General features: G+C 51.2%; 1 protein-coding gene across 1 annotated transcript in view; it reads left to right on the top strand.

The window, feature by feature from the left end:
- Positions 1–12,198, top strand: part of LOC140419367 (5'-nucleotidase-like) — a 260,027-nt gene that overhangs the window by 73,371 nt on the left and 174,458 nt on the right. The window contains exons 4-5 of the mRNA XM_072503244.1: positions 3,472–3,669; positions 6,645–6,799. Coding sequence (XP_072359345.1) covers positions 3,472–3,669; positions 6,645–6,799 — 353 coding nt within the window. The remainder of the gene's footprint in view (positions 1–3,471; positions 3,670–6,644; positions 6,800–12,198) is intronic.

Raw genomic sequence — 12,198 nt, 5'->3', positions numbered from 1 at the left:
ATGAGTGGTTTCTACCAGAAATCTGTGCCATATTTTAGCAGTGTGGTTACTCCATTGACTGAACCTCTGACAAAACACAGGAAATTTTAGTGGACAGCAAAATGTCAGGAGCATTCAATAATCTGAAATCTGTGTTAACCACCGCAGCAGCGTTGATGACACCTAATTATGACAAGCACTTTAAGGTAGCAATTGATGCGAGTGATGGAGGTGTTTGTGTTGTACTGTTGCAGAAAGATGAAGTTATGAAGTTATTTTTCTCGGAAACTAAATATGAATCAAAAGAAATATTCGACCGTCGAGAAGGAGACATTGACCGGGATTCTCCTATCCCGTGGCGGTCAGAGAATCGGTGAGGGGGGGGCGCGAGAATCACGCCACGCCGCTCCGACGCCAGGCTGCCGATTCTCAGCTGACCGGAGAAACGGCAGCAATCCCGCCCGTGGGGTCGCCACCACGCTGGTCAGGGGCCGTTGAAAGCGCCCCCGCCCCCCCCCCCCCCCGGCGATTCTCCGCGCCTCGAAAGTCCGAGTGCCCGCCGGGTTCGGCCGAGTCCCGCCGGAGTGGGTTAGGAATGGTCCTTCCTGGCGCACCTCGGAGTTCTGGCTGTCCTTTGGAGGGGCAGGGGGATCTGAATCTGGGAGGGGGGGCTCCACGGTGGCCAGGCCCGCAATCGGGGCCAACCGATCAGTGGGCGGGCTAATTCCGTGGGTGACCTATGTTCCTCCGCGCCGGGCCACTGTAGAGCTCTGCCATATTGCCCGGGGGCTGGCGTGGAGACAGCAACACATGCGCATGCGCAGACCCGCGCCGGCCGTGGCGCACATTCAAGTGCCGGAGCACTAGACACCACCCCAGCGGTGTACTAGCCCCCTAGGAACGGATGAATGCCTGGGCCTGGTGGCCCTATGACGCGGAGTCACTCTCGACACCGGTGTCAGAACTTGGCCGCGGGATCGGAGAATCCCGGCCATTGAGTTTGATATTGGGGTTACAACGTTTTGACATTTATGTTGTTAATAATCGTAGACGATTATATATACGGACCATAATCCATTACAGTTGCGGATCGAACTGCAAGACAGTTTAGATGGAGTTTATTGTTACAACCGTTTAATTTTTAAAATGTGCATGTAGCAGGAAGAGAAAACATGATTGCTGATGCTTTATCACGAATTTGAAGTGTGAGAAGGCTGGAACTTTCGAAGGTGGAAAAGAAAGACTGAAATGGACCATGCTCATATTTAAGTTTACATGGTTAAAATGTAATATATGTATCTTATAGAATATTAGTTGTGTTCAATAATGAGAAATGGTTAGAGTTAAAAGGTGTTGGAGAAATGAAGGCATTTTTTATATTTCTGGTTCATTATTTTTAAAGGGGGGGTGTGCTGAATGTGGAAATTTCAGATATATCGCATTGTAAGTATTTGGTGAAGTAAGGGTTAAAAGCCTGGGTTAGAGTGAGTTTGACTGCTGCAGTCATGTTTTTAAAAGAATCTTGGTTTGAAAAACAACAAATCTTTTAGGAGCCAGAGGTGCAATTAACCATTGTAAAAAGCTTGGGCTAATGCAATTTTGTTTTGGTTAAGGGGATTCCCTGGGGAGTGAAATAGTTTTCAGTTTGGTGAGATGGTGTCATTGCTGGGTGGAGCAAAGGTTTTTGAGAAAGCATTTTCAGTTCAGTTCTGTTCTGGAGGAAGCTGGGACCGCAAGCCAGATTTTTGCTCTCTGCAGTTTTGTTAACAAGAGATCAACAGTCCTTAAAGCAGTGCAGACTTGTCTGAGGACAAGGGAGGGCTAAAGAATAAGTCAGTTGAAATTGCTTTTGAAGACATACAGCCAGAATTTCTGACAGGAGTCAGATCTTTTCTGAAAAGCAGCATGAAGAGATCTCTTTCCAAAAGAATAACTCTGTAAAGCAAGTATTCCTCTGCACCATTGGTATTTAAGGTAGATTGAGAGCTGAGATGGTTTGTTTTCTTGTTGTCTAAGTGGGAATAAAGACAGAAATTAAGACCATAAGACAATAAGACATAGGAGAGGAAGTAAGGCCATTCAGCCCATCGAGTCCACTCCACCATTCAATCATGGATGATTTCAACTCCATTTACCCGCTCTCTCTCCATAGCCCTTAATTCCTCGAGAAATCAAGAATTTATCAACTTCTGTCTAAAAGACACTCAACGTCCCGGCCTCCACCGCCCTCTGTGGCAATGAATTCCACAGACCCACCACTCTCTGGCTGAAGAAATTTCTCCTCATCTCTGTTCTAAAGTGACCCCCTTTTATTCTAAGGCTGTGCCCCCGGGTCCTAGTCTCCCCTGCTAATGGAAACAACTTCCCTACAACCACCGTATCTAAGCCATTCATTACCTTGTAAGTTTCTATTAGATCTCCCCTCAACCTCCTAAACTCCAATGAATATAATCCCAGGATCCTCAGACGTTCATCGTATGTTAGGTCTACCATTCCTGGGATCATCCGTGTGAATCTCCGCTGGACCCGCTCCAGTGCCAGTATGTCCTTCCTGAGGTGTGGGGCCCAAAATTGCTCACAGTATTCTAAATGGGGCCTAACTAATGCTTTATAAAGCTTCAGAAGTACATCCCTGCTTTTATATTCCAAGCCTCTTGAGATGAATGACAACATTGCATTTGCTTTCTTAATTACGGACTCAACCTGCAAGTTTACCTTTAGAGAATCCTGGACTAGGACTCCCAAGTCCCTTTGCACTTCAGCATTATGAATTTTGTCCCCGTTTAGAAAATAGTCCACGCCTCTATTCTTTTTTCCAAAGTGCAAGACCTCGCACTTGCTCACGTTGAATTTCATCAGCCATTCCTTGGACCACTCTCCTAAACTGTCTAAATCTTTCTGCAGCCTCCCCACCTCCTCCATACTACCTGCCCCTCCACCTATCTTTGTATCATCGGCAAACTTAGCCAGAATGCCCTCAGTCCCGTCAGTTACAATTAAGGGTATTGTAGAGACAGAATTCACATGAGGAGGATGAAAATTTAAAATAATGGGCAGGGAAGACGAGGAGAATTTGTTTGTCTTTTTTAAACTCAATTGTTATGGTCAGAATTACAATAATAATAATCTTTATTGTCACAAGTAGGCTTACATTAACACTACAATGAAGTTACTGTGAAAAGCCCCTAGTCGCCACATTCCGCCGCCTGTTCGGGGACACGGAGGGAGAATTATGAATGTCCAAATTACCTAACAGCAGGTCTTTCGGGACTTCAGGAAACCGGAACATCTGGAGGAAACCCACGCACACGGGGAGAACGTGCAGACTCCGCACAGAACGTGACCCAAGCTGGGAATCGAACCTGGGACCCTGGCACTGTGAAGCTACAGTGCTAACCACTGTGATTCTCCAAAGGCAAATCAATAAGTCACTGCTTTTGCTGTCCATGTCTATCTGCTCTACCTCTTACACTGTATGTTTTAACCCAACAGGCAAGGCTCCTTCCAATAACATCCCTGTTGGTCCTTACCCCTACATGGTACAGTCAGACGATGGCAGAAATGTTCCTGTCGTACAGGCCTATGCATACGGAAAATACCTTGGAGATCTAAAGGTGACATTTGATGTGAATGGAATAGTGACCAAAGCCGAGGGAAATCCAATACTGTTAGACAGCAGCGTTCCTCAAGGTAATAGGACAAGTACACATTGATTGGGAGATCATTCACCGCAATGAAAAAGTTTTTTAAGCATCTTTTCTAAATAGTGCTTTTTGAATTATGACCCAATGCAATTAAAACAATTCAACCAGATTGGATACAAATGCTGATTGGTGGAAGCTCATTATTGTTGAAGGAGGCTTAACTTTTGTCTCATGCACCAACCATTCAGATTTTCCTGTTTTCTATCCAGGTATTGCATTCATTAATGGTCCTGTAATCTACATCATGTTATTTTAGTTTGCCTTCATATTGGAATGTTATTTTCGTTCTATTTGTATTTAAGATACATAACAGCGATATTGGTGATAAGAACATAAGAACTAGGAGCAGGAGTAGGCCATCTGGCCCCTCGAGCCTGCTCCGCCATTCAATGAGATCATGGCTGATCTTTTGTGGACTCAGCTCCACTCTCCGGCCCGAACACCATAACCCTTAATCCCTTTATTCTTCAAAAAACTATCTATCTTTATCTTAAAAACATTTAATGAAGGAGCCTCCACTGCTTCACTGGGCAAGGAATTCCATAGATTCACAACTCTTTGGGTGAAGAAGTTCCTCCTTAACTCAGTCCTAAATCTACTTCCCCTTATTTTGAGTCTATGCCCCCTAGTTCTGCTTTCACCCACCAGTGGAAACAACCTGCCCGCATCTATCCTATCTATTCCCTTCATAATTTTATATGTTTCTATAAGATCCCCCCTCATCCTTCTAAATTCCAACGAGTACAGTCCCAGTCTACTCAACGTCTCCTCGTAATCCAACCCCTTCAGCTCTGGGATTAACCTAGTGAATCTCCTCTGCACACCCTCCAGTGCCAGTACGTCCTTTCTCAAGTAAGGAGACCAAAACTGAACACAATACTCCAGGTGTAGCCTCACTAACACCTTATACAAGTGCAGCATAACCTCCCTAGTCTTAAACTCCATCCCTCTAGCAATGAAGGACAAAATTCCATTTACCTTCTTAATCACCTGTTGCACTTGTAAACCAACTTTTTGCGACTCATGCACTAGCACACCCAGGTCTCTCTGCACAGCAGCATTTTTAAATATTTTATCATTTAAATAATAATCCTTTTTGCTGTTATTCCTACCAAAATGGATAACCTCACATTTGTCAACATTGTATTCCATCTGCCAACGCATGTTATGGAACATGTGTTGACCAGAATAGGAGGGAGAAACCCCCAACCTTTCTGCAAAATAGAACCAAGGCACCTTTTACATCACCTACGATGGAAAACTCAATTCAGACACAATTGTTGTTGTTTATTATAATGTGGATAAAAATAGCTTATTTCACACCAGAATGTCCAGCTGAATAATTGCTTTGAGGAAATAGACTAGAATTCAGTTTGAGGAGGCTGCTTTGGTGACATTTCCATAATGCATTTTCCCCGAGAGCAGTGCCTGACGCTGTGTCCGGTGTCGGCCTTGACCCATGGTGACATTCTCACCTGTGGGTCAGAGGTTTGTGGGCACATGTCCACTCCAGAGACTTGAGTGTTTTAACTAAGCCAACCCCTCAGTGAAAGAAAGGGGAAAGACTTGCATTTATTTGCACTTAACACCACCACCAGATCTCAAAGTGTTTTACTGCTAATGAAGTGCGGTATAGACACTGTCATAATGTATAAAACCCGGCAGCACAGCAAACCCCATAAACAACAATAGGCGGGAGTCTCTGGTCCACCAGTCGCGTTTTCCAGCGCGGCGCGTCCCCGCCGGCAGCGTGACTCTCCATTCCCGCTGCCAGTCAATGGGGCCTCCCTTTGTGCCACCTCACGCCGCCGGGAAACCCGTGGATGTGGGCGCGCTGCCAGCGGACCGGAGAATCCCGCCAACAGAGAATTCCGCTGAATGTGATAATCAGCTGGATATCTGTATTTTTGTGATGTTGACTGAGGGGAAAACATTGGTCAGGACACTGGGATAGCTCCAGTACTCTTCTTCAAAGTAATAAAGAAAAATGAATACAACACAGGAACAGGCCCTTCGGTCCTCCAAGCCTGTACCGGTCATGATACCAACCTTGGCTAAAACCCTCAGCACTTCCTGGAGCCGTATCCCTCTATTCCCATCCTATCCATGCATTTGTCAAATGATCTAGATTATTTACATCCATCACAACAGGCAGATGAGACCTCAGTTTAACATGTTATCTCCAACAATGCAGCAATCCCTTCGGACTGCACCACAGTGTCAGCTTTAATTTTGTGCACAAGTGCTGGAGTGGAGTTTGAACCCACAACCTTCTGTCTTCGAGACAAGAGCACTACCAGCTGATCCATAGCTGACAATAATGTGAGCGTGCAGCATTGATAGATGCGATGTTTAACTAAGGCCCCATCTGGCCTCTCAGGTGGACACAAAGAGGAAGATTCTCTAGCCTCTAGTGTGTTTCCTGGCCTTGGGAGGAGGCCTGCAGTGGCTGCAGCGGGATCTCCTGCTGCTGTCAATGGGATCACATTGAATCCACCCCATCCCGCGGGGGTGCAACAATCGGCGTGACTGGAAGATCAGCCGGACAATCTCACCCAAACTGTCCTATCACATCCCGGGAAGCTCTGCGTTCCTCCAATTCTGACCTGTTGCTCAGTCCTGATTTTAGTCACTCCATCGTTAGTAGCTGCCCTTTCAGCCTAAACTCTGGAATTCTCTCCCTAAATATTTCCAGCTCTCGACTTCGTCATCCTCCTTTAAGCCCTCATTTAAACATTGCTCTTTGACCAAGGTTTTGGTCCAATATAACCAGCTGTGGTTTGGTGTTAATGCTCTGGGGCTTTTACTACATTAGAGACGTGATATAAATTCAAAAAGCTGTTGCTGTTATTTTGGAGAGGAGCAGGGGGGAGTTCTCTTCTGGAGCAGAAACGGAGAAAGCTGTCGAGGAATATCACTAAATCCACGGCATTAAAATCTTCTTTCTTGTCTTACGTTCAGATGAGGTGTTGCTGGCAGATGTAAAAAACTGGAAAAAAGCAATTGCTAATTTTTCAAAGGAATTCATTGGGAGAACACTGGTCTATCTGAATGGAACCACTGAGGAATGCAGGAATCGGGAGTGCAATATGGGAAATTTAATCTGTGAAGCCATGGTAAGAAGCACAAGTCTAAATAACCTCACCGTCATTCACTCCATTGACATAAACCCAGCAGTATGTGATGACCTGATACCATGTAATTATAATAGGGAAAGGGATACCTTCATACCATCTTATGACAATTGTTCATGTCATCTGCTTTGCACCAAAAGAGATCCAACCAGTTTCCTCCATAACGCCACTGGTCACCTCAGAAATTGAAAAATTATATTTTGGAACACAAAACAGAAGAGCAGAAGTTGATCATTCGGCATTTTGAGCCTGATCCTCTACCTCAGCGTCATAATCACAGAATGTCCCCAAACGCCCACACTGTCCCCAAACGCCCACACTGTCCCCAAACTCCCACACTGTCCCCAAACGCCCACACTGTCCCCAAAATCCCACATTGTCCCCATACACCCACTCTGTCCCCACACTGTCCCCAAACGCCCACACTGTCCCCAAACTCCCACACTGTCCCCAAACGCCCACACTGTCCCCATACTCCCACACTGTCCCCATACACCCACTCTGTCCCCACACTGTCCCCAAACGCCCACACTGTCCCCAAACTCCCACACTGTCCCCAAACGCCCACACTGTCCCCATACTCCCACACTGTCCCCATACACCCACACTGACCCCACACTGTCCCCAAACGCCCACACTGTCCCCACACTCCCACACTGTCCCCACACTCCCACATTGTTCCCACACTCACACACTGTCCCCATACTCCCACACTGTCCCCATACTCCCGCACTGTCCCCACATCCCACACTGTACACACTCTCCCACACTGTCCCCATACTCCCACACTGTCTCCACATCGCACACTGTACACACACTCCCACACTGTCCGCAAAATCCGACACCGTCCCCCAGTCCCACACTGTCCCCACACTGTCCCCACACTCCCCCACTGTCCCCACACTCCCCCACTGTCCCCACACTCCCACACTGTCCCCACAGTCCCACACTGTCCCCACAGTCCCACACTGTCCCCACAGTCCCACACTGTCCCCACACTCCCACACTGTCTCCACACTCCCACACTGTCCCCACACTCCCACACTGTCCCCACACTCCAACACTGTTCCCACACTGTCCCCACAGTCCCACACTGTCCCCACACTCCCACACTGTCCCCACACTCCCACACTGTCCCCACACTCCCACACTGTCCCCACACACCCACACTGTCCCCACAGTCCCACAATGTCCCTCCAGTCCCACACTGTCCCCACACTCCCACACTGTCCCCACACTCCCACACTGTTCCCACACTGTCCCCACACTGTCCCCACACTCCCACACTGTCCCCACACTCCAACACTGTCCCCATACTCCCACACTGTCCCCACACTCCCACTCTGTCCCCACATTCCCATACTGTCCCCACATTCCCACACAATCCCCATACTCCCACACTGTCCCCACACTCCCACACTGTCTCCACACTCCCACACTGTCCCCACACTCCCACACTGTCCCCACACTCCCACACTGTCCCCACACTCCAACACTGTCCCCATACTCCCACACTGTCCCCACACTCCCACTCTGTCCCCACATTCCCATACTGTTCCCACACTCCCACACTGTCCACATACTCCCACACTTTTCCCACACTCCCACACTGTCCCCACACTCCCACACTGTCCCCACACTCCCACACTGTCCCCACACTCCCACACTGTCCCCACACTCCAACACTGTCCCCATACTCCCACACTGTCCCCACACTCCCACACTGTCCACATACTCCCACACTTTTCCCACACTCCCACACTGTCCCCACACTCCCACACTGTCCCCACACTCCCACACTGTCAGCAAACTCCGACACCGTCCCCACACTCCCACACTGTCTCCACACTGCCACACTGTCCCCACACTCCCACACTGTCCCCAAACTCCCACACTGTCCACATACTCCAACACTGTCCCCACACACCCAAACTGTCCCCACACTCCCACACTGTCCCCACACTCCCACACTGTCTCCACACTCCCACACTGTCCCCACACTCCCACACTGTCCCCACACTCCAACACTGTCCCCATACTCCCACACTGTCCCCACACTCCCACTCTGTCCCCACATTCCCATACTGTCCCCACATTCCCACACAATCCCCATACTCCCACACTGTCCCCACACTCCCACACTGTCTCCACACTCCCACACTGTCCCCACACTCCCACACTGTCCCCACACTTCCACACTGTCCCCACACTCCAACACTGTCCCCATACTCCCACACTGTCCCCACACTCCCACTCTGTCCCCACATTCCCATACTGTTCCCACACTCCCACACTGTCCACATACTCCCACACTTTTCCCACACTCCCACACTGTCCCCACACTCCCACACTGTCCCCACACTCCCACACTGTCCCCACACTCCCACACTGTCCCCACACTCCAACACTGTACCCATACTCCCACACTGTCCCCACACTCCCACACTGTCCACATACTCCCACACTTTTCCCACACTCCCACACTGTCCCCACACTCCCACACTGTCCCCACACTCCCACACTGTCAGCAAACTCCGACACCGTCCCCACACTCCCACACTGTCTCCACACTGCCACACTGTCCCCACACTCCCACACTGTCCCCACACTCCCACACTGTCCCCAAACTCCCACACTGTCCACATACTCCAACACTGTCCCCACACACCCAAACTGTCCCCACACTCCCACACTGTCTCCACACTCCCACACTGTCCCCACACTCCCACACTGTCCCCACACTCCCACACTGTCCCCACACTCCAACACTGTCCACATACTCCCACACTTTTCCCACACTCCCACACTGTCCCCACACTCCCACACTGTCCCCACACTCCCACACTGTCACCACATTCCCACACAATGCCCATAAAGCCACACTGTCCCCACACTCCCACACTGTCAGCAAACTCCGACACCGTCCCCACACTCCCACACTGTCTCCACACTGCCACACTGTCCCCACACTCCCACACTGTCCCCACACTCCCACACTGTCCCCAAACTCCCACACTGTCCCAGTACTCCCACACTGTCCCCAAACTCCCACACTGTCCCAGTACTCCCACACTGTCCCCAAACTCCCACACTGTCCCAGTACTCCCACACTGTCCACACACTCCCACACTGTCCGCAAACTCCCACACAGTCCCCACAGTCCCACACTGTCCCCACGCTCCCACACTGTCTCCACACTCCCACACTGTCCACACACTCCCACACTGTCCCCACACTCCCACACTGTCCCCACTCTCCCACTCTGTCCCCACATTCCCACACTGTCCCCACGCTCCCACACTGTCTCCACACTCCCACACTGTCCGCAAACTCCCACACTGTCTCCACACTCCCACACTGTCCACACACTCCCTCACTGTCCCCACACTCCCACACTGTCCCCACACTCCCACTCTGTCCCCACATTCCCACACTGTCCCCACACTCCCACACTGTCACCAGACTCACACACTGTCCCCACACTCCCACACTGTCCCCACACTCCAACACTGTCGACATACTCCCACACTGTCCCCACACTCCCACACTGTCCCCACACTCCCACACTGTTCACATACTCCCACACTGTCCCCACACTCCCACACTGTCCCCACACTCCCACACTGTCCACATACTCCCACACTGTCCCCACACTCCCACACTGTCCCCACACTCCCACACTGTCCCCACACTCCCACACTGTCCCCACACTCCCACACTGTCCACATACTCCCACACTGTCCCCACACTCCCACTCTGTCCCCACATTCCCACACTGTCCCCACACTCCCACACTGTCTCCACACTCCCACACTGTCCCCAGACTCACACACTGTCCCCACACTCCCACACTGTCCCCACACTCCCACACTGTCTCCATACTCCCACACTGTCCCACACTCCCACACTGTCCCCACACTCCCACACTGTCCACATACTCCCACACTGTCCCCACACTCCCACACTGTCCCCACACTCCCACACTGTCCACATACTCCCACACTGTCCCCACACTCCCACACTGTCCCCACACTCCCACACTTTCCCCACACTCCCACACTGTCCCCACACTCCCACACTGTCCCCAAATTCCCACACTGTCCCCACACTCCCACACTGTCCGCAAACTCCCACACAGTCCCCACAGTCCCACACTGTCCCCACACTGTCCACACACTCCCACACTGTCCACATACTCCAACACTGTCCCCACACACCCAAACTGTCCCCACACTCCCACACTGTCTCCACACTGCCACACTGTCCCCAGACTACCACACTGTCCCCACACTCCCACACTGTCCCCAAACTCCCACACTGTCCCAGTACTCCCACACTGTCCCCAATCTCCCACACTGTCCCAGTACTCCCACACTGTCCCCACACTCCCACACTGTCCGCAAACTCCCACACAGTCTCCACAGTCCCACACTGTCCCCACGCCCCCACATTGTCCCCACACTCCCACACTGTCTCCACACACCCACACTGTCCCCACACTCCCACACTGTCTCCACACTCCCACACTGTCCCCAGACTCCCACACTGTCCCCACCCTCCCACACTGTCCCCACACTCCCACTCTGTCTCCACATTCCCCACACTCCCACACTGTCCGCAAACTCCCACACCATCCCCACAGTCCCACACTGTCCCCACACTCTCAAACTGTCCGCATACTCCCACACTGTCCCCACACACCCACACTGTCCCCACACTCCCACACTGTCTCCACACTCCCACACTGTTCCCACACTCCCACACTGTCCACATACTCCCACACTGTCTCCACACTCCCACACTGTCCCCAAACTCCCACACTGACCCCACACTCCCACACTGTCCCCACAGTCCCACACTGTCCCCACAGTCCCACACTTTCCGCACACTCCCACACTGTCTCCACACTCCCACACTGTCCCCACACTCCCACACTGTCTCCACACTCCCACAATGTCCCCACACACCCACACTGTCCACACACTCCCACACTGTCCGCAAACTCCCTCACCATCCCCAGTCCCACACTGTCCCCACTCTCCCAAACTGTCCACATACTCCCACACTGTCCCCAGACACCCACACTGTCCCCACACTCCCACACTGTCTCCACACTCCCACACTGTCCCCAGACTCCCACACTGTCCCCACACTCCCAAACTGTCTCCATCCTCCCACACTGTTCTCACACTCCCACACTGTCCACATACTCCCACACTGTTCCCACTCTCCCACACTGTCCCCACACTCCCACACTGTCTCCACACTCCCACACTGTCCCCACACTCCCACACTAACCCCACACACCCACACTGTCCCCACACTCCCACACTGTCTCCACACTCCCACACTGTCCCCAGACTCACACACTGTCCCCACAC

This window comes from Scyliorhinus torazame, chromosome 1, assembly GCF_047496885.1.
Source record: "Scyliorhinus torazame isolate Kashiwa2021f chromosome 1, sScyTor2.1, whole genome shotgun sequence".
Classification (NCBI taxonomy): Eukaryota; Metazoa; Chordata; class Chondrichthyes; order Carcharhiniformes; family Scyliorhinidae; genus Scyliorhinus; species Scyliorhinus torazame.
This window is presented reverse-complemented; position numbering and strand designations above follow the sequence as displayed.